Below are 22968 nucleotides of genomic sequence, written 5' to 3' on the forward strand. Positions count from 1 at the left end.
CCTCTATAAGAGCATCTGCAAAATAAAGTGTTAATGTTTGTGCATGACACTTGTATTATACACATCTTCTCAGTAGGTGCCATGCAGTATTCGTTTTGCTGCTTGGCATGTGTAAAATGTAGCCATATCTTATGGCTTTTGGATTTTACAATGCAAGATGTCCCTCTTGCGATTGCCAGGTAATTCTGGGGACCGTACCGTTTCTCTCAGAACATAGGCACACACGTTTCACAAACTTGAATCTGGGCAACAGTTAAACCCATACAAGCACAACAGGCAATTTTATTTGAACTGCATTAAAATGAGCTGAAAGTTTTATACAAAATTAAACAGCCACATGTAAAGTGTTGGTCCCATATTTCACAAGCTGAAATTAAAGACACCAGCAAATGTTCCATATGCACGAAAAGCTTAGTTCTCTGAAATGTTGTGCACAAGTGTTTACATCCCTGTTAGTATTTCTTCTTTGCCAAGATAATTCATCCACCTGAAAGTTGTGGCATATAACGAAAAAGCACGATCATTACACAGGTGCACCTTGTGCTGGGGTTATGGTATTCCCAGTTGTGAAATCCATTCATTAGGGCCTAATGAATTTATTTAAATTCACTGATTTCTTTATGTAAAATCTTTGAAAGTGTTGCTTTTATATATAGATAAGTGCTCATTCTGTAAATGTAGGCCTGTTTTTCAAATACATAATTACAGTTGGTCACCATGGGCGTCAAAACAAGACATGAACAAGCACCTACGATTTCTCACATGGCAGCTTCTTGTCATTGTTGCTAGCTCTCTGGCCATCCAGATTGACTTCTGAACCGTTTTTGTGATGTCAGCTAATATCTATAGGGAAAAGCTGGTCAGCACAGATCAATAAGGCTAGGGTAAAATACAGATATTTAAAAAAATGGTTAATGCGTTCTTGAAGCGGAAGCATTGAATAATTACAGCAGTTTCCATCCCTTCACAAAATAAGAGTGCACTACATTGTTCTTAGAGCTGTCCGTCAGCACATACTGACGGACAGTATGAGGCACCATAACTATAAGGCACCATTACTATAAGGATTCCGATTGTTGCTGTGGCAAGACTTAAAATAGCAGCTTCCACAACAATATTCAAACTATAAATAAATACTGATGTAAATAGGATAACATTGCAGTGATCAGACAATATTGTCTTAATGGGAGATCAATTTCAGGGGCAACATGGAAGCCAGTTCAGACATCTTGAAAGATTTATAAAACCGCATGTCTTAATTACTCAACAAATAAGAAAATTGGCGATATACAATTATATCTGCATTTAAAAACAAGCCCTAAAAAGATTATTTCGCGTTGTACTTCGTAAAATAACCACCTTTAGCTATGGGTTTTCCTGAGTAAATCTGATCAGTGCCAGTTCCAATACTGCATTCTTCCGTGCTTGTGGATACATAGGGCTCCAGCACGTTGAGTTGTCCACACATTTCTTCAATGGCACCCTAAATGGAAAAGGGCGCCACAGAGGGGGCCAAAAAGCCTTCAGCAAGGCCTTTCGCTGAGAGTGGGGCAGTTAACATGAGAGACTATGATTGATTGTGTCTGTCTATATGAGAGTGGTGTTAGTCAAAAGTTCAGTAGGACAGGACATGTCTTTTTTGTCCCAGGGCAGGAGAGTGGGTTAGGCGAAGACACTGTAAAAGGAATGAAAAAGTAGATATTGATTACTAATCAACCAATACTTCCAAGTTTTGTATTTGCACACGTTGATATATTAATATGAAATGTCAATTTTTGCAAACCTCGTGTGCACATCAAGAGTGAACTCATGTCTGGATCTCAGGAGAAGGAGATGGCCAATGAGATGGCTAAAATGAGGAGGAGAATGGCACAGCATAACGCAATCCATATCTTCTTCTGTAGAGGGAGAGAGAGGGGTAGTATCAACGCTCATTAGCTAACTTGTCCAATAATTAGCAGTACAGCCTTAAATTATTTCCTACCTTGCGTGCTTTGTTTTGGTAGGTGGCAGCTTCCTTGGTCTCTACCACTGCCTTCTGCACATAATCAGTTGAGTTGAGGACGTTGGCTTCAATGCGGTTGACCATCTCCCCCTGCACAACAGTTAGCCAATTCAGCAAACACCTCACTAAGGTTTCCACCAACCAACTTTCTCAAAGCCCATTTCATGAAATGTGATTTTCACGGGGAGTGAACAAGTGCACACTTGGGTGGGAAAGGTATTATGGCTCCAGTCTGTCCTCCTGGGGGTGACAGTCTTACCTGGGCCTCCACCTCCATGGCCAGGTACTGGAACATGTCATGCAGATCCCTGATGCTCCTTTCCAGTTTGAGGATCTCGTCATGCCGGGACTCAATCTCATTCAGCGCCTGCTTAGTGGCTTTAGCGTCGATCAGGATCTACAGGAGGAAGAGTGTAAATGTTACAATCAGGCTGTTTCGAGCCTGACCCCCCAAAAAAGTCACACGGGTGATGTCTGAGAAATGATAACACATGTCTATCTGCTCATAAAACACATCCAGCAAAAGAGAACTACAGTTGAACTGAAACAGCTAAAGTAGTCAATCTTCTAAAAGCAAGTAAGGGTTCCATTTACGTGGGGCTCGCTTTCACAGCTATGGCGACTATACAGGTTACAGATGTCTAAGGATGTCCTGTACAGCACAGGCATCTCAATGAGTGCTTACCAAATTCAAACTTGTAGTCCAGTGCAAGCCATCAAGAGTGTCTTAAACAAAACAAATCTGTCATCATTTTACTCCCAAGAGAATGTAGAAACATTTGTTGTCGTCCCAGACATTACCGTTTACATAGAGTGCCTTCGGAAAGTATTCAGACCCTTTGACTTTTCCCACATTTTGTTACGTTACAGCCTTATTCTAAAATTGATTAAATTATTGCTTTTTCCTCATCAATACCCCATAAGGACCAAGCAAAAACAGGATTAGACATTTTTGCAAATGTATGAAATATCACATTTACAAGTATTCAGACCCTTTACTCAGTACTATGTTGGAGCACCTTTGGCAGCGATTACAGCCTCGAGTCTTCTTGGGTATGACGCTACAAGCTTGGCACACCTGTATTTGGAGAGTTTCTCCCATTCTTCTCTGCAGATCCTCTCAAGCTCTGCCAGGTTGGATGGGGAGCGTCGCTGCACAGCTATTTTCAGGTCTCTCCAGAGATGTTTGATCAGGTTCAAGTCCTGGCTCTGGCTTGGCTACTCAAGGACATTCAGAGACTTATCCCAAAGCCACTCCTGCATTGTCTACTGTGTGCTTAGGGTCGTTCTCCTGTTGGAAGGTAAACCTTCGCCCCAGTCTGAGGTCCTGAGGGCTCTGGAGCAGGTTTTCATCAAGGCTCTCTCTGTACTTTGCTCCGTTCATCTTTCCCTCGATCCTGACTAGTATCCCAGTCCCTGCCGCTGAAAAACATCCCCACAGCATGATGCTGCCACCACCATGGTTCACCGTAGGGATGGTGCCAGGTTTCCTCCACACGTGACACTTGGCATTCAGGCCAAAGAGTTCAATCTTGGTTTCATCAGACCAGATAATCTTGTTTCTCATGGTCTGAGAGTCCTTTAGGTGCCTTTTGGCAAGTTCCACACAGGCGGTCATGTGCCTTTTACTGAGGAGTGGCTTCCGTCTGGCCACTCTACTATAACAGGCCTGATTGGTGGATTGCTGCAGAGATGGTTGTCCTTCAGGAAGGTTCTCCCATCTCCACAGAGGAACTCTGGAGCTCTGTCAGAGTGAACATCGGGTTCTTGACCAAGGCCCTTCTCAGTTTGACCGGGTAGCCAGCTCTAGGAAGTCTTGGTGGTTCCAAACATTTTTCATTTAAGAATGATGGTGGCCACTGTGTTCTAGCGGACCTTCAATGCTGCAGAATTTTGTTGGTACCCTTCCCCAGATCTGTGCCTCGACACGATCCTGTCTCGGAGGTCTACGGACAATTCCTTCAACCTCATGGCTTGGTTTTTGCTCCGACATGCACGGTCAACTGTGGGGCCTTTCCAAATCATGTCCAATCAATTGAATTTACCACAAGTGGACTCCAATCAAGTTGTAAAAACATCAAGGATGATCAATGGAAACAGTGCACCTGAGATCAATTTCGAGTCTCATAGCAAAGGGTCTGAATACTTATGTAAATAAGGTATCTGTTTTGTAATTTTAATAAATGTTCAAACATTTCTAAAAACCTGTTTTCGCTTTGTCATTATAGTGTATAGATTTCTTTTTTAAATCCATTTTAGAATAAGGCTGTAACTTAACAAAATGTGGAAAAAGTCAAGGGGTCTGAATACTTCCAAATGCACTATGTTTTTTTGTTATTCAGCTAAACACAGAGCCTGATTGAGTAAGAGAGAAAAGTCATAGCATAGTACCCAACAAAGAGGAAGAAAACACGTGTGTGATTGCAAGTAGGTGGTTTCCAGACAAGTAATTAATTGTGGTTAGTTTCAGTCAGTCAGTGAATCTGTCAGTCAGTCATACTCACATTCTGTGTGAAAACATCAGTCTGTCCACTTTCAAGCATAACATCCAAATCTTCATCTGTTACATTGGTGCCAGCTAGAGGGATATAATAACCTTATCAGTTGCTGCTTTTGGGTATATTTAATTTTCATACGAAATCACCTTTGTGGATGAACTTCTGCATTGCAGTCTTGAATTCAGAAGACAAAAATCCATGGTGTTGAAATCACTTACGATTCCCCTTTCTTAACAGCCATACAGTGACAGTAATAGACGAATAGATGTAGACCCACTGATTCTGAGCTGCCTCTGTATCCTCTCCACGTTGCGATCTCTGTAGGAAGCCTGGATGGTGTTACAGTGGCCCATCAACTCCACAAACTCCCGAGACAAGACGCCATGCTGGAGAGAGAAAAAGGAGGTAGAGGGATGGGAAAAGTGTTAATTTAAATGGCAGCCTACAGTAAAACTATATAAATGAAAATATATTTATTTTTCGGAAATTAGAAGCCTCACTTGGGCTCTCTGCATCCTTAGGTTTATGGGGATGTATTTCCCATCATCTTCTCCTTTCTTGGGTTCAATGACTGTGAAAAAAAAACTAAACAATGGGTCTGATATTTCTGTATTCAGGTGTATCCGCTGGGGGCACCGAAACACGATCAATAATCAATAGCTGATCATGTTACTTCAGTTAAGAATACTCACTCTTCAGTTTCTTATGGATCTGCATTGCCATTGTTTTGATCTGTTCCCGAAGGGTTTGGAGTTCCCTTTTCATGCCTGAAGCAGAAAGAAACCTTACGACATCACCTTTAGTAACTGTCAACAGGCAGAGTAACTAATCCCTCAGAATAGGCAGCCTGAGGGGAATAATGGCACCTAATCGTATAATTAGTACAACTGCTTTCTCACCAAAAATGATAAAAACGGAGACATTTCTTAGTGGAATGTGATCCTTTTGACAAGACATGGAGGTGCAGTGATTAATTAGGCTACAGCTCACATTACATATTCTATGCATATCATAACTCCTAACAGTACCACCATAGCATATATTTACATACAGCATATTAGCACTAACGTCAATGTGTTAGTGTTGATCTACTGACCATCCTCTGGCAGTGCCACACCCAACACGGTCTTCTGTTTGTTCTCAAGGTCAGAAACCACCTTTTTAAGCGTCTCCAATCCCTCTCGAATCTCTTGGACCTGATATGAAGGGATAAACAGGCTGGTTAACGTAAGATGTGAATAAATCAGTGAATTTGGTTGTTTGGGGCACTTGAGAACGGGCCAGGAGACATATTCTGCATCATCCTATGTTTTTGCATAAGATGTAAATTGGGCATACAGAAAAGCTGCTCATTTTAACTTGCCAGATCACATTGGCACAGTAGTTTAATGTTGACACAACAAACTGTTCCTGTGCTTGGCATCCACAAGCCAAGAGAAAAGTACTGCAGAACAACACAACTTGAAACTGACAGCAAGTCATTATAAATGCAAACAGACGGCTTGACTGTTGTATTAGGTTGCATGATTTCACCTTCTTGAAAAAAGCATCATTCTCCTTCTCCTCCCTCACTGTAGAAGTCCCTGGTTTGATCATAAGTGCCCTGCCCTCTTCATCCTCGTCTGACGCCTCGGCAGTCTGGTGTGTGAGGAAGAGCAAGAGGGGGAAAGAATGGACACAATCCTCAACTTTTTGTAGGCACTAACTCCGCCATGGCTCGTTGGCCAAAGCCTATGGGGAAATGTGTTTTTTTTGTTGATAAACGCGGGAAAAAGGGTCTGTGGTAAACAGGTTTAGGAGATCTTATAGTTTGTTCTATGAGATAATCATCAGTTAACGTCACTTACTGTGCATTTTGAAGTATTTATGTAATCAAAACAAGCACATAAAGGCTTCATATTTCATAAAGGTCATGTTAACTGAATGATATCATAGAACAAAACGTATAAGATCTCCTAAACCTGTGTTAACCTCAGACCTTATTTTCGGCGTTCATCCCAAAGTCCCAATCTTTCCCATGAATTTCAAATCAAATTGTATTTGTCACATGCGCCGAATACAACAGGTGTAGTAGACCTTACAGTGAAATGCTTACTTACAAGCCCTTAACCAACAATGCGTTTAAGAAAAATACCTTTAAAAAAACAAGAAATAAAAAGTTCCCCCATAGGAATGTCTGAACGAACCATAGGTAATTTATTTCTGTTTTTTAGGACTACGAGCTGGCGAGCTCCATTGCCATGTAAATCCAACATGCAACCCATGAGTGCGGCATTGAACTTTTAATGCACTTCTAGCCACTGACCTATCCTTGGGGTGTAAACTATTTTAGCAATGCTAGCTAGCCAAGCCAGGTTAACAAGTACGTTAACTTTAGCAAAGTTCGCCGATTAAAAAGCAATGTAGCTAGCACTAATAACTAGTTACCAGATAAAGAATACCCCAAGAAATAGCTAACAAATCTGCATGAAACCTTCCCTTGCAAACTGACCAATTGCTAAATTAATTGGTATTGGTTAGCATAAGTTAGCTTGAAACTCACATTGCCCAGTTCCTTGGTTCGGTCCCGCATTTCTTCTCAGTCCAAATGCAATGTATTAGCTAACGAATATATTATTACGATATCCTATATCAAGGTGAAGAAAAATTGGTATAAATGCGCAATAAAACATACACAAAAATAACTTTCGTGCTTATGTCATTCAACAAGTAATCTAAACGGCTAGTTGGTCTTCCCTTTAGGATGTTAGAGAGAAAGACAGCCCATATTAGAACACATAGCTACGCCACCTACCGTACTGGAGCTTTTTTGTTTGTTTGGCTGTCAATTAAATACGTTGGTTCATTTTGCCCTCCGCTGTAAACATGGTCACATTTATAATTCGTTTGTGCTTCATTGTATTGTTTGTACCCCCACAACAAAAGTCCTTTACCTATTGTGAAATTGTTATTGACTTGATATGATCATAATGATCCTTCAAACTGAGAAATTACATTTTAGGTGACTAAAATGCAGCATTTCCCAAACTAGAGGTCACAACCCCATGTGGGGTTGCCTGATTTGAAAATGGGGTCGTGAGAGAAACTGCAAAAATAAAACTGCACTTGGTTCATAGAACCGCGGGTATGTCAGTAACCTTCGCTAACAGCTAAATGCGGTTGTAATAAACAGAGCAGTTTCTGTTTTCTTCCTACAAATGTGACTCTAACTTTCTGACCCCCTTCCTGAAAGATAAGACTCCCAGGAACACATAGGTGTCTTCTGTTTCCTTCTACAATGCCCACAAGCTCAGGATTCCTTAGAACAAAGTGGACAAGACCAAGCACTAAATCAGACTGGGGGGAAACAAACGTCATCATGATGTTCTTTTCTACACAGAAGATCATGCACAATTATTGCCTGATGATCTTCTGAACTTCACAATACCTTTCTGATGCATTCCAGTCACTTCAAACCATACTTCCTTCAGATTTTTTTACATGGTGGGGAAAAAAAATTGATATCAAAATGGGGTCTCTGGCCAAAAAAGTATTGGAACTCCTGCTATAACGTGTCTATAAGAAGAACATGCATCCCACTATCTATTTCAGATGCTTCAATCTTTCAAAATGGCTTCAGAATCTGGAATTCCAGACTTTACAGCAAGTGAAATATTCCTTGGTGTTAAACTGAATTCATTTGAATTTGGTCAATCTACAAGGAGGCCTCCAATATCCACAAAGGAAGAGGGTGGAAGGTATAGATACAATACACAATACACTGTGATCATCCAAATCAGATCAGATTCAATTAAAACCAAAATTAGAATTTCTAGGTTAAGAAAACACAACATCACTTATCAATTTAAACATACGTTCTCAGTGTAGTCATGTTTTGAAATATAATGCATGTACTAAGGAAATTCCCAGATATGGTAGTCTAATAATAACTGAATAGCACCCAAAGTAATTTCTTTGATGACAGCATATTCCCTTGGATATTTTGTATTGGGAACAGAATGTGTTGCTGTAAAAAACTATCACTGACTTTTGCAGCCAATTGCTAAGCACTAATTATGTAAATTAAATGAATAAAGAATCTGTGTGTGGTAGGATACTCTGCTTTCATAGCCACAAGATGATGCTGTTTGCCTTACTAAACCACAGAATCAAAGTTTTCCGCTGAGTAGGCCTGCCTAAACTAGTTATACTTTCAGAATGCTTTATTATACTATCAACAAACCAAATTGGTCAATGTAGGCCTAAAGGACATTCTAGGGACATGTGCCAGGGTATGTGTGTGACTGACCCTACAGGTATCAAACCAGGTTACTCAGACATATGGTGTTTCAGAGGCATATTTCACCTGACATTGTAAGTAGGTTGCATTGCCCGTAATGAAATACAAAAGGTTTATTTTGGCATTTGGGGTCTGTAAGTAGTAGACCTTGGCCTATACAAACATTAAAATACCACTCAATTCTTGTTTTTCAATGTAACTTATAGAGCAGTGGTTAGTAACGGGGTGACGGGGTGGCAGGTAGAGTGGTTAGAGCATTGGGCCAGTAACCGGAAGGCTGCAAGATTGAATCCCCGAGCTGACAAAATAAAATGATGTAATTCTGCCCCTGAACAATACAGTTAACCCACTGTTCCTAGGACATCATTGTAAATAAGAATTTGTTCTTAACTGTCTTGCCTAGTTAAATAAAAATAAATGTAAAAAACGGGTGTAGCCTATCACAGGTGCTCTGCAATTATTTTTCTTCCAAAAATGATGTGTGTTATTAGGGGTTAATGGTATTATAATCAATGTCAAAATTATTTTTTACAATGCAAATAGGCCTTTAATTTGTTACATTCACTGCTAAAATGTACTAAATTGACTAAATATTTGATGTTAATGTTCTGCAACTGGTGGTCCTCAAGAGCTTTGGGCAGTGATTTGGTGGCCCCCGGAAGATAAAAGTTTGGGAACCGCTGCAATAGAGCAATGGAATTACTTTAAAATTGAACAAGGGACAAAGGGTATACGCTACATTTGTTTTTGTCAGGTTGAAATAAACAGATTCACCTTGTTTTAAACACTGTATCATATCAAACAGTGGTTCCCAACTAGGTACTAGGACCCCTGGGCGTAATTGGCCTATCCACAGGGGGTACTTGAGAAGACTCATGAGACTATACTGGTAAAATGCACATGAGGAGGAACTTGGGGGTACTCCGGGCAGAGAAAAATTCAGTTGGTGGAACAGTAACCGAAAAAGGTTGGGAACCACTGAAATACAGCTATGGTCTCGTTGTAGGCTCAACGTTTGATTGGCAAAACTACATTCCCCATACTGCGCTAGTGCGCAGCGTCGTGTCGTGAGCTGTCACTCGCCCGGGGAGAAATTGGTATAGCATCTCTGAGCAGTGAACTGACTGGGTGACAGGGACCATACAATGCGTTGAAAAGTATCTCACCCATTCCTCTTTATTTGCGATACCTTCCTTATAGCTATGGGCATTCGGATTGTTAAAGGGTGGACTGTCTCGTTATTCTCGTTGGAGACCCGGACTGTTTGTCAATGAGATATGTGGAGTCGCTCTATCCATCGGTGTTAACGCAGAAAATACAAGATGAAGAAGCAATTCAATCGAATGCGACAGCTCGCCAACCAAACAGTGGGCAGGTAAGGACAAATGTATTGAGAAACCCATTCAGTTCTGCAATCTTGTAAGGACTTCGATGTGGCAGAATAGGCTGCCATTATGCTCTATCCGACATCTCGGGTCGATAATGATTGAATGAATCTTATGGGAAGTTACAGCTTGCATATAGCAGATTATCTGTATGCAATACTGATGGTTTTAGTTTTTCTTTATGCCTAATATGACCTAATTTATGTAGCCTAACAGGGGTCGCGCGCGCACGATCGGGGAGGGTGAGAAATAATAATATGACACACTGCTTGGGTACCATCACCATTCCAAGCTGATGTTGGACTCTTGGACATCGCAAAAGCAAATTATTCTATGCTTTACTGTGATTAAATAGCATAGGCCTGGTGCATAGCCTATGTAATTTAAAGGTCCAATCCAGACAAATCTCATGTTGGCTAGCCTATTCGCCAATCAAAGGGAGAGTCTTGATGTAAAAAACAATGTTGCACCGCTACTCCTGGGTAATAAATACATTTATTCACTACATTAAAGAGTATTATCCACCATATTAAGATAAAATACGTCAAAATTGCATTGCATTAGAAAATCATGAAGCCCACAGTCACAGTACACTCCAGTGGCGTCATTAGGCCTGGGCTTCCAGGACTGCAGCCCCGAATGTTTTTGGTCCAGCCCTGAACATTTTGATGGTCTTTTGATGCAGGGGCTGGAGCCAAAGTTATTTTCCAATCTTTCATCCTGAACAGAAGCAATTTTTTTATTTATTCCACTGTTCTGACCAGCAAAATAAAGTTCTGAACTGGTTTAAACCCCAAAAAATACTGTTATATATCATTCATTTCTGTTCCTTTTTAAACCTCTGAAATATACTTTTTCTTTTTTTACATTGCCTCAACATTACATTATTTTACTAGTCAGTGCGAGTAGAGCAGCTTGCTGTGGAATGGGTAAGTTATTTAATCTGAATAGGAAAGTCGTTAAGAGCAAATATTTTGTATTTTGGTTTAATGATAATGAAAGACAAGCACCAGTCACAGTGTAGGGTGCGAGATGCAACTGACATTTTGAGGAGAGAGGATGGAGGAAGCTTGCCTTGAAGTGCTCAGCATCTTGTTATGATATCGATTATCTGAATTAGTCCCACAGAATTATACCTACGGAGGAGTGGCTTCTATGGAGGAACTTTGAATGTCTTTGAACTTCCGAGTTGGTTTAACATTGGACCAGAGCAAACGTTAGCTAGCTAGCTTGTGTGTGCAGAGCACCACTAGAATAAAAAATATCTGAGTGACAGAGTGGGGGCTTTGCATAGGCGCTTTGTTGCAATTTTTGTGGGACTGGAAAAAAATGTCCGGAATGTAAGATAATGTTATTAACCTGTTCCCATGCTTTTATACTGTTCCGAAACAGTATAGATCACTTTCATTTTCAGTTTGGGTCCTGTCCCTCAAATAATTTAGTTATTTTCTGGTTTTCGGTTCTGTTCCCTTAACCGGTTCCAAACCTTGATTGGAGGCTCTATGTCTGATATGAGTTCCCATAACAGTGCATCACTTATGTAACGAATGTGAAATGGCTAGCTAGTTAGCGGGTACGCGCTAATAGCTTTTCAATCGGTTACGTCACTTGCTCTGAGACTTGAAGTAGGGTTTCCCCTTGCTCTGCAAGAGCCGCGGACTTTGTGGAGCGATGGGTAACGATGCTTCGTGGGCGACCGTTGTTGATGTGTGCAGAGGGTCCCTGGTTCGCGCCCGTGTCGGGGCGAGGGGACGGTCTAAAGTTATACTGTTACATTGATGCTGTTGACCCGGATCACTGGTTGCTGCGGAAAAGGAGGAGGTCGAAAGGGGGGTGAGTGTAACGGATGTGAAATGGCTAGCTAGTTAGCAGGTACGCGCTAATAGTGTTTCAATCGGTTACGTCACTTGCTCTGAGACTTGAAGTAGGGTTTCCCCTTGCTCTGCAGGGGCTGCGGCTTTTGTGGAGCGATGTGTGTGCAGAGGGTCCCTGGTTCGCGCCCGAGGTCGGGGCGAGGGGACGTACTAAAGTTATACTGTTACACTTACACACTAGACAGTATGCCATAATTCACCATTAATCTACTGAAAACTTTGTCTTTAGCCCAAACCATTGAAAAGATATGATCCATTTTACCAGAGCTATGTTTTTTTTCTACCGCAAATTCGCAGGAACCATTTGATAAACAAACCATGTCCTGGGCCCTTTTAAAACTGGGCTACTCGTGGACGGCTAATTAACTTATTTGTTGAATAACAAATACGTTTGTTCCGTCGTGTTACCTTATTAGCTAACAACCTGGTAACTGGACAGTTAACAATCTGATAACGTTTCCTCTCCACAGGGAGTGGAACAAAAATAAATACACGTCAATCGTGACGTAGTGTGTCCCGGGTAGATTTAGGCTATGCCATGTTGTCTTCAGGATATTTTCAGTTTTTTATTTTAAGTCAGTGGAACCATTTCTATTTCTTATGATGGGCTATCATATTATAGGATAATTAGTATGCTTGTCAGAAAGAACAGTAGGCTACTGTTATTCCTCATACTTCTTTTATTATTCCGCTTCTTCCTAATATTTCAGGTGTAACTGCTTATCTGGTGTTTGGTATTTTATTAGGATCCCCATTAGCTGTTGCGAAAGCATGAAACATGACGTAATACAGAACATGAATTAACAAGAATAGCTCAAGGACAGAACTACATCAAATGTAAAAGTCACACATAGCCTACATATCAGTACATATACACAAAATAACTGGGTCAAATAGGGGAGAAGTGTTGTGCCTTGAGGTGTTTCTTTATCTATTTAAAAAAAAAACAGGTTTGCAGTTCACTTGAGCAAATTGAGATAGAAGGGAGTCCCCTGCTAACATGGCTCTATATAATACTGTATGTTTTCTTGAATTTGTTCTGGATTTGGGGACTGTGTAAAGACCCCTGGCTGCATGTCTGGTGGGGTAAGTGTGTGTGTCAGAGCTGTGTGTAAGTTTACTATGCCATGTACATGTTGATTTTAAGTAATAAAAACGAGGATAGGCTATATTGAAACGCATGTTCCCTAAATGATTTTGTCATTTTAGTAGCGTGCACAAGCTGCTGGTCAGAGATGTCAAAGGGACTCTCAATAGCTCATAAATGCAATAGATCATGCCTACTGTATGTATTGTAAGATGACAAGTGTCTGCAACTAGTCAGCCTCAACCACCTTTAGATTTTTCTTGAAGGTGGTGTGACTTGTAGAAATTAATTAATATAGCGTCAACATAAAAACATCCCACTCTGCAGGGCTTTCTTCAAGCCCTATTTTAAAGGGATGGTTCCTCTACACATTAATTATTATTTTATGTATTTTTTTAGTGATATAATCTTTACATATTCATCTCAAAGTGTACCAGATTGATGCAGTTAGCTGTTGAAATTAAAATGTTCTTCTTCCGGGGGAGGATACCCTGAGACCCCCCTATTAGGGTTCCACCTCTGGATTTTGGCTAAGCCCCTGATGGCCTCAAATCCTAGAAACGCCCCTGGTACACTCTTAGAAAAAAAGGTAATATCTAGAACCTAAACAGGTTCTTCATCTGTCCCTGTAGGAGAACCCTTTGAAGAACCCTTTTGGGTTCAACAAAGAACCCTTTCCACAGAGGGTTCTACATGGAACCCATAAGGGTTCAACCTGAAACCAAAAAGTGTTCTACCTGGAATCAAAAATGGTTCTCCTATGGGTCAGCTGAAGAACCCTTTTGCAACCCTTTTTTCTAAGAGTGTAGACACAGGTTCCATGCCCTGTTCTATGTTTGCATGTACTGTATGGACAAAAGGCCTCCATATCCATATCAGTTCAGATAGTCTGAACTGGTGTTCTCTCCTAATTTGAATGTTTATGGGGGCAAGAATGTGCCCCCTATTTTGGGCTCCCGAGTGGCGCAGCGGTCTAAGGCATTGCATCTCAGCGCTAGAGGCATCACTACAGACCCTAGTTCGGTCCCGGGCTGTATCACAACCGGCCGTGATCGAGAGTCTCATAGGGCGGTGCACAATTGGACCAGTGTGGTCCGGGTTAGGGGAGGGTTTGGACCAGGGTAGGCCGTCATTGTAAAATAAGAATTTGTTCTTAACTGACTTGCCTTGTTAAATAAAGGTTAAATAAATAAAAAATCTATGAAATACAAAATCTGTGTCTTAGTTACTACGGCAACAGCAGAGCCAAGAGCACTAGTGGTTTTTATGTCAATGGGGTGAAGGCCACGCATATACTCTGGGGCCAAATTGAACTGTGACAGGGATACAGTAAGAGAGAAGGGGAGACCAGAAAAGAGGTGAGATTTTAGCTCCATTCCCTCAGTAATCTGGTTTTCTATTTTTTTCTCTTTCTTTTATTTGTACCACTCTACCTCATACGGTAACTAAAAGGCAAACTCATGTTAACAGTGTGTCTTTGTCGCTTGACTGAAAAGCTTTTTTCTGTCACTGTTGCATAACCGAATGCAGAATCAATGTTGTGTTTGTTTAATCTCAACTCCTTATTCTTCAGGTATTGAAAATTGGGGAACAGAACCTGCAAGTCAGATTAAACACAAAGGCGATGATTTATGCGCCACAACCAGATTAACTTGTTTCAGTTCCCAGGTTCATCTCAATTTGAGTCCGATACATCCTTGCGGTGGTATAAGTATGTTACAACCAGTTTGTTTTTCATGCCTGGGTCTGACACGATGTTAACGGATGACGCTGGCACACACCTACAGGATTTTCTGTCACACCGTCCATATAGCCTCGCCTGCTGACTTTCACTTTAAGGCTTCGGTGAGTCAGTCAGTCGGACAATGATATAGGTGTTCATCAATGCAAAAGGTATTACCTCTCAACAGAGTGGACCTGGCAGGCAGAGGTAATAGGAAACTGTGATGAAAGCAGTTTAATGGCTGGTTATAAGTCATTACTGGAACTCAGGAGGAGTATTGGATCATATCCTCCAACCAGTATCATCAGGGCATTTAGAAAGGATGAGTCACTATTTAAAGCCTTGGGAGGATTCCCTTTTGACCATGGGATGCAATCTGGAGCTAGATTAGATTTGTCTTGCTGTCACGTTCCTGACCTGTTTTCCTTTGTTTTGTATTCATTTTAGTTGGTCAGGGCGTGAGTTGGGTGGGTTTGTCTATGTTTGTATTTCTATGTTGGGAGTTTGTGTTCGGCCTGGTATGATTCTCAATCAGAGACAGCTGTCATTCGTTTGTCTCTAATTGAGAGTCATACTAAGGCAGCCAGGGTTTCACTGGGGTTTTGTGGGTGTTTGTTCCTGTGTCCACACATGGACGGTTGAAGGTTAGTCACGTTTGTTGTTTTGTAGTTTTGTAGTGTCTTGTTTGCTGTTTTCATTAAAAGATGGCTTATTTCCCTCAATCCGCATCTTGGTCCTATCCATGCTCCTCCTCGTTTGAGGAGGAGAACAACATTGACTGCCTTAACAGAAACACCCACCACAACAGGACCAAGCGGATTGAGGAAGGAAGGCAAGAACAACAGCAATGGGGAAAAGAGGAATGGACTTGGGAGGAGATCCTGGACGGCAAAGGACCCTGGACTCAGCCAGGGGAATATCGCCGTCCCAAAGCGGAGCTGGAGGCAGCGAAAGCGGAGAGGAGGTTCTATGAGGCAAAAGCACGTAAGAGCGGCTGGAAGCCCGAGAGGCTCACCCAAAAATTTCTTGGGGGGGGATAAAGGGGAGTGTGGCGAAGCCGGGTTGGATACCTGAGCCAACTCCCCGGGCTTGCCGTGGAGTGAGAGGGCGTCGTACTGGTCAGACACCGTGTTATGCGGTAAAGCGCACGGTGTCCCCAGTACGCGTGCTTAGCCCAGTGCGGGCTATTCCACCTTGCCGCACTGGGAGGGCTAGGTTGGGCATCGAGCCAGATGCCATGAAGCCGGCCCAACGTATCTGGCCTCCAGTACGTCTCCTCGGGCCGGCGGACATGGTACCAGCCTTACAGGTGGTGTCCCCGGTTCGCCTGCATAGCCCAGTGCGGGCTATTCCACCTCGCCGCACTGGCAGGGCTACGGGGACCATTCAACCTGGTAAGGTTGGAGAGGCTCGGTGCTCAAGAGCGCGTGTCCTCCTTCACGGTCCGGTATATCCGGCGCCACCTTCCCACCCCAGCACAGTACCATCAGTGCCGACACCACGCACCAGGCTTCCAGTGCATCTCCAGAGCCCTGTTCCTCCTCCACGCACTCTCCCTATGGTGCGTGTCTCCAGCCCAGTGCCTCCAGTTCCGGTACCACGCACCAGGCCTATAGTGCGTCTCAGCCGGCCAGAGTCTGCCGTCTGCCCAGCGGTGCCTGAACGGCCCGTCTGCCCAGCGGTGCCTGAACTGCCCGTCTGCCCAGCGGTGCCTGAACTGCCCGTCTGCCCAGCGGTGCCTGAACTGCCCGTCTGCCCAGCGGGGCCTGAACTGCCCGTCTGCCCAGCGGCGCCTGAACTGCCCGTCTGCCAAGCGCCATCTGAGCCATCCGTCTCCCCAGCGCCGTCTGAGCCATCCGTCTCCCCAGCGCCGTCTGAGCCATCCGTCTGTCCCGAGCCGTTAGAGCCAGTCGTCAGTCAGGATCTGCCAGGGCCGCCAACCAGACAGGATCTGCCAGAGACGCCAACCAGACAGGATCTGCCAGAGACGCCAACCAGACAGGATCTGCCAGAGCTGCCAACCAGACAGGATCTGCGGGAGCCGTCAGCCAGTCATGAGCGTCCAGAGCCGTCCAGCCAGGACCAGCCAGAGCCGTCCAGCCAGGACCAGCCAGAGCCGTCCAGCCAGGACCAGCCAGAGCCGTCCGCCAGCCAGGATCCTCCAGAGCCTTCCGCCAGCCAGGATCCTCCAGAGCCTTCCGCCAGCCAGGATCCGCCAGAGCCTTCCGCCAGCCAGGATCCGCCAGAGCCTTCCGCCAGCCAGGATCCGCCAGAGCCTTCCGCCAGCCAGGATCCGCCAGAGCCAGCCAGCCAGGATCCGCCCCTCAGTCCGGTGCTGCCCCTCAGTCAGGTGCTACCCCTCAGTCTGCTACTGCTCTTTAGTATAGGGGGATTGACATGGAGGGTGGACATTTTGAGGAGGCCACGGAAGCGGGGGTTGACTATGGTGGGGTGGGGACCACGACCAGCGCCAGAGCCGCCACCGTGGACAGACGCCCACCCAGACACTCCCCTAGACTTTGTGCTGGTGCGCCCGGAGTTCGCACCTTAAGGGGGGGGTTCTGTCACGTTCCTGACCTGTTTTCCTTTGTTTTGTATTCATTTTAGTTGGTCAGGGCGTGAGTTGGGTGGGTTTGTCTATGTTTGTATTTCTATGTTGGGAGTTTGTGTTCGGCCTGGTATGATTCTCAATCAGAGACAGCTGTCATTCGTTTGTCTCTAATTGAGAGTCATACTAAGGCAGCCAGGGTTTCACTGGGGTTTTGTGGGTGTTTGTTCCTGTGTCCACACATGGACGGTTGAAGGTTAGTCACGTTTGTTGTTTTGTAGTTTTGTAGTGTCTTGTTTGCTGTTTTCATTAAAAGATGGCTTATTTCCCTCAATCCGCATCTTGGTCCTATCCATGCTCCTCCTCGTTTGAGGAGGAGAACAACATTGACTGCCTTTACACTTGCTGCTAGACAGTAGAGTCTTATGTGTGCCTCACGAGAAGCAGAGGAAGTGTTGCTATCTCATTTAGTATCTTCGTAAGAGAGTCGAAGCGTGCATGCTGTACCCCTGCCCTGTGGTTGCAGCCAGGTGTGGTGTGTTTATATCACTGCACGCTAGTGATGGCATCAACATGTTGTCCGAGCCAGCTGTGTGTGTCTGTGAATGTGTGTGTGTGTGCATGTGTGTGCATGCATGCATGCACAAGGGTGTGTGTATGCAGAAGTGTATATGTGTGTTTGTGTGTTTCCCTGTCTTCCTTGTGAGCTGGCACTGCTGCATAGAACACTAGCCCACTGAGGCGTAACACCCCAGTAATGAGTTATAACCTGTATTCTAAGAAGTGGAACAGCAGGGGCAATTAGTCATATTTAGAGGGCAGAGGCTCCAGCATGGCTCCTGACTGCTGGGGATCCATGTACGTAAATGGGGATGTCTCTGTGACCTTGGCAGCCGCCGGCACTATACCTGGCTTTCACTTGCTGACTCAGTAGGCTATAGGTAGATGTACTAAAGCAAAGGCCTTTTCAAGGATATGTTGTTCTATTTTAGCATGGTGAACATGATAGAAAGGTTTCACCCAGTAATGAGTATTTGCAGACCCTGAACCTCCATTATTAGTCCTGTGTAATGGTGTGTTATAAAAATGTGTCTGTGTGAAAATGTGTGACGGTCTGTCTTGGCTGAGGTGAGGGAGGCACAGTCATGAAGAGGAGTGTTATTTTCCATCTGGCTGGATCACTATTCTGCTGTTTATTTTGAGCTATCTTCTCAATCACAGTTTTTGTGTTGATTGGACATTCTGTGAGAGGTGAGGTCGTGAATAGGGGAAACTGTTATGTTAGCGGGAAGTAGCGGAAGGCTATCTCTTTAGGAAAAGATGATTTCATCTCGAAAACGGGGGAAAAAATGGATTTGCGTCGGTCAAACTGCTGGGTCAGCAAAGGAAGTGAAAGAATGTGGGGGCTGATAACATTTTTGAAGGAAATGTTTTCCAGGGAATGGGGATTTTAGAAAATGCGTTCCTTATCCTCAGAAACAGTCTGGGAAATTGTTTAGTTTTGTCACTTTATGATTTGTTTAGACTATCAGACCCTGGAACATTATTAGCCTCCATAAATTTCTGGCCTTACCATTACTGACTGACGGTCATTCTGCCCTGCTATGACTGATGATTAAAGATATTGCATGTTTTTCTCAGGGAAAAAGACAGGCATCCTACTAAGGTCTTCAATTTCGGGGTATCCATGTTTTGCTTTTACTATTTCCGTGTCAAAACTAAGGCAAGGTATGATGTATAGCCGTGTCTGGCCTATTTGATTGATGAGCGGGGTCGTTCAATGACAAACAAACTATACTTGGAACTTAGGGCAGTGTGTATGGCTTTTCTCTGGACCTTGGTCGTGGAAGTTTGAGTGCCATACTGGAGATGGTGAACCCTGTTCAATGCCTTGTGTGAAGATAGGTGACATTACATACCTTGTGGCAGCATGCAGAGTCAGTGACACACATGACATGGAAGAGAATGATGGGACATGGCTTCCAAACATTGCATGTGGAATCCCCAAGTTGTCTGAGGTCTCATTGAAGACAGATCCAGAGTTTCTCCCTCAAGCTGCTGTACTTACAATAAGCCTATGTCTCTCTGTGACATAATTCTCTGAATATTTACTATCAAACCAGTTCATTTCCTACCAGGGGCAACGGTTGTGGTTCATCTCAGAGTTGAGTTTCTCCTCAATGTTGAATCAGCATTTCCTCAATGTTGATACAAGGGCTGGCGTGTAGCACTTGACTGTGTCTGTCAGGGTATAGAATTCCACAGGGATTCTAAATCCAGTCTGGAATTCCCTGTCAATCCCTGACCTCATATACATCTACATGGATGTCCCCACTTCTGTGTCCTTGTATACAAATTAGAGGTATTGTTTTCTTGACCGTCAACCCTCACAACCATTAGCTTCGCCTTGGTTTGAAGACCACCGCCACCCAACTGCTGGGTCTTAATGAGAGTATCGCTCTACATGTTTCGGATTAGGAGAAATTACTCCATAGGGGTGATTTTAAATGATCCTAGCCTGTTTGTTCATCCTCCCTGATTGCTGGACCATTCAGTTCAAAGATAATGAAACACATTTGTCAAACATTGTACGCGTAGTGGACTTGATTCTACAGTGCAGTGTATTTCCAGCTTCTGCATCTAACCCGAGGAAACTCTTTTCCACCTTCTCCTCTCTCCTTAATCCTCCACCCCTCCCTCCTCTCTCTCTGCGGTCGACTTTGTCAACCACTTTGAAAAGAAGGTTGACGACATCCGCTCCCCATTCACTCAGCCTATTGAGTCCACTGGTCCCACTCACACAGAACTACCCTACGCCTTGATCTGTTTCTCCCCCCTCTCTCCAGATGAAATCCTGCGACTAGTGAGGTCTGACCGCCCGACAACCTGCCCGCTCGACCATATCCCCTCCTCCCTTCTCCAGACCATCTCTGGAGACCTTCTCCCATTCCTCACTTCCCTCATCAATTCATCCCTGACCACTGGCTGTGTCCCCTCTGACTTCAAAATGGCCAGAGTCGCTCCCCTCCTCATGAAACCAACACTTGACTCATCTGACGTCAAAAACTATAGACCTGTATCCCTTCTTTCTTTTCTTTCCAAAACACTTGAGCGTGTTGTCTCTGATCAACACTCTCGTTACCTCTCTCAGAATGATCTTCTTGACCCTAACCAGTCAGGCTTCAAGACAGGTCACTCACGTGTGTCAAGATCTTGATTGTATGACTTAATTTGCCCTTTTTATATTTAAAAAAGGCTTCAAGACGGGTCACTCTGTGTCACAGAGTGCTGTTATTGTGAAGTGAAAACGTTAAGGAGCAACAATGGCCGAGCCGCGAAGTGGTAGGCCACACAAGCTCACAGAATGGCACCGCCGAGTGCTTAAGCATGTAGCGCGAAAAAATCGTCTGTCCTCGGTTGCAACACTCACTACTGAGTTCCAAACTGCCTCTGGAAGTAACGTCAGCACAAGAACTCTTCATCGGGAGCTTCATAAAATGGGTTTCCATGGCCGAGCAGCCTAAGATCACCATGCGCAATGCCAAGCGTCGGCTGGAGTGGTGTAAAGCTCACTGTCATTGGACTCTGGAGCAGTGGAAACGCGTTCTCTGGAGTGATGAATCACGCTTCACCATCTGGCAGTCCGACGGACTAATCTGGGTGAACGCTACCTGCCTGAATGCACAGTGCAAAGTTTGGTGGCTGAGGAATAATGGTCTGGGACTGTTTTTCATGGTTCGGGCTAGGCCCCTTAGTTCAAGTGAAGGGAAATCTTAACACTACAGCATACAATGACATTCTAGACGATTCTGTGCTTCCAACTTTGTGGCAACAGCTTGGGGAAGGCCCTTTCCTGTTTCTACATGACAATGCCAGCGTGCACAAAGCGAGGTCCATACAGAAATGGTTTGTCAAGATCGGTGAGGAAGAACTTGACTGGCCTGCACAACGTCCTGACCTCAACCCCATCGAACACCTTTGGGAGGAATTTGAACGCAGACTGCGAGCCAGGCCTAATCGCTCAACATCAGTGCCCAATCTCACTAATGCTCTTGTGGCTGTGGAAGCAAGTCTCCGCAGCAATTTTCCAACATCTAGTGGAAAGCCTTCGCAGAAGAGTGGAGGCTGTCAGAGTAGGGATGCCTGGAGGCTGTTTTAGCACTAACTGTAAGTTGCTCTGGATAAGAGAGTCTGCTAAATGACTAAAAATATAAATGTAAAAATGTATGGTAATTTTCACAACTGGGCTTATGAATTGATTGTCCTTTACTTGGAATGTAATCAGTATTGTGTCTCAGCTGCCTAATACAATGAGAAAATGTTTTTGTGCAAGTCAAAATAAATCATGTAGGTGTGACCAACTGGGTTTGAACCCCGGTCATTTGCACACTACAATGTTGTGTTAGCCCTTTGAGCTAAAGTCGAGGCAATAGCTCAGGGGTGCTAACGCACCTCTTAAGGTCTCAAACCAGATTAATTGAGTGCTGTATTGCTACAGTGGGTTCAGTAGTGGACCAATTAATGGGAGCTGACAGGTGTGACATTACCTTTATAGTGTGAAGTGTTGCACCTCACCGAGGTGTTGAGAGGCTCTGAGGCACAGGGGGTGAGAACAACCAACACCATCACCTTCTTCACACTCGATGAGTGTGTGTGTGTGTTTCTTAATCATGGCGATAGTGTAGTAATAATGATAGATTCCTGCAAGCAATTAGAGCTGGGCGCTATCTCTGGGCTACACTGTAATTAGAAGAAAATGAAAGGCGCTAGGAAGCTGCCAGAGGGGGCTGGGAAGAGCTGAACACACACACACGCACACACACACACACACACACACACACACACACACACACACACACACACACACACACACACACACACACACACACACACACACACACACACACACACACACACACACACACACACACACACTAACACTGTGTCTCTCTCCCAATAGCATACACACACACTTTTAATCTCTTTTCTCCCTATGCATCTCTCTCTACTTGCTCCACTCATACATTTACCTTTCCATTTTTTCTCTTCCTCTTTCCCTCCGTTTTGACATGTCACTCTGGCATCACTCCTCTTCCCCTGCAGTATATTCTTCTGTGGAAGGGGGGGGGGGGTGGTAGCCTCTCCAGATATGGTGGGGCAGAAAATGTGCCTCTGAGAGATGAAACAATCTTGTTTTCTGTGCGTTCCACTGATCATGATAGAACAGGACCTTCTGAATGAATTGCAAGTGGTCCTGTAGTTAGGGGTAGGACCCTGACTTTTTACTGGTCAGGTCACATGGTCAGGAAATGCTCAGGGCCCTACCAGTACCTATAGGCCTACTACTGAAATATCATTGGTTTTAGAGATTTAGAGGTTTTAGATTTTAGAGTCTCAGTCAAAAGTCATCTGACTGAGACAGTTAGATAGTGAGGGCTTCTCAGTATGTTCCTGTGGGACATCATCCGCCCTCTTCTCTCTGTAACCTTGGGAGGATCTCAGTCAGAGACATTGCTGTCTGCAGCCAAGTGTTGCTGCAGCCACTGGAGTGTGAGTCGGATCCCATTAG

At 44.0% G+C, this 22968-nt stretch overlaps 2 protein-coding genes across 10 annotated transcripts in view; one reads left to right on the forward strand and one right to left on the reverse strand.

Moving 5' to 3' along the window:
- Window positions 1-253: 253 nt before the first annotated feature.
- On the reverse strand, window positions 254-7275 carry LOC129847694 (syntaxin-4-like). Its single transcript, XM_055915464.1, has 11 exons — window positions 7046-7275; window positions 6037-6141; window positions 5600-5699; window positions 5196-5270; window positions 5004-5074; window positions 4781-4889; window positions 4510-4583; window positions 2265-2402; window positions 1985-2095; window positions 1784-1898; window positions 254-1675 (listed from the first exon to the last, which is right to left on the reverse strand). The coding sequence occupies exons 1-10, from the start codon at window positions 7073-7075 to the stop codon at window positions 1821-1823; spliced, it is 891 nt and encodes a 296-aa protein (XP_055771439.1). The 5' UTR covers window positions 7076-7275; the 3' UTR covers window positions 254-1675; window positions 1784-1820.
- A 2569-nt stretch (window positions 7276-9844) lies between these two features.
- The window catches only part of LOC129848213 (rho GTPase-activating protein 44-like), a 77059-nt gene continuing 63935 nt past the window's right edge, over window positions 9845-22968 (forward strand). For 3 of the 9 annotated variants that reach the window (XR_008758503.1, XM_055915655.1, XM_055915679.1), the window contains exon 1: window positions 9845-10157. Coding sequence is in view for 8 of the 9 variants with exons in the window: in XM_055915655.1 (XP_055771630.1) it covers window positions 10105-10157 (53 nt within the window). In the remaining variant the exon portion in view is untranslated. The remainder of the gene's footprint in view (window positions 10158-22968) is intronic. The other 6 variants (XM_055915830.1, XM_055915889.1, XM_055915952.1 and 3 more) reach the window with 3 other exon arrangements.

Source organism: Salvelinus fontinalis, chromosome 1 (genome assembly GCF_029448725.1).
Source record: "Salvelinus fontinalis isolate EN_2023a chromosome 1, ASM2944872v1, whole genome shotgun sequence".
In the NCBI taxonomy this organism is placed as follows: domain Eukaryota; kingdom Metazoa; phylum Chordata; class Actinopteri; order Salmoniformes; family Salmonidae; genus Salvelinus; species Salvelinus fontinalis.

Coding starts and splice junctions, on each gene's coding strand:
- LOC129847694 (XM_055915464.1), bottom strand. CDS start 7,075: ATGCGGGACCGAACCAAGGAACTGGGCAAT. Junction 4,584..4,780: donor ACAGAGGCAGCTCAGAATCA/GTGGGTCTACAT, acceptor ATATCCCTCTAG/CTGGCACCAATGTAACAGAT. Junction 2,096..2,264: donor CCATGGAGGTGGAGGCCCAG/GTAAGACTGTCA, acceptor ACTGTTGTGCAG/GGGGAGATGGTCAACCGCAT.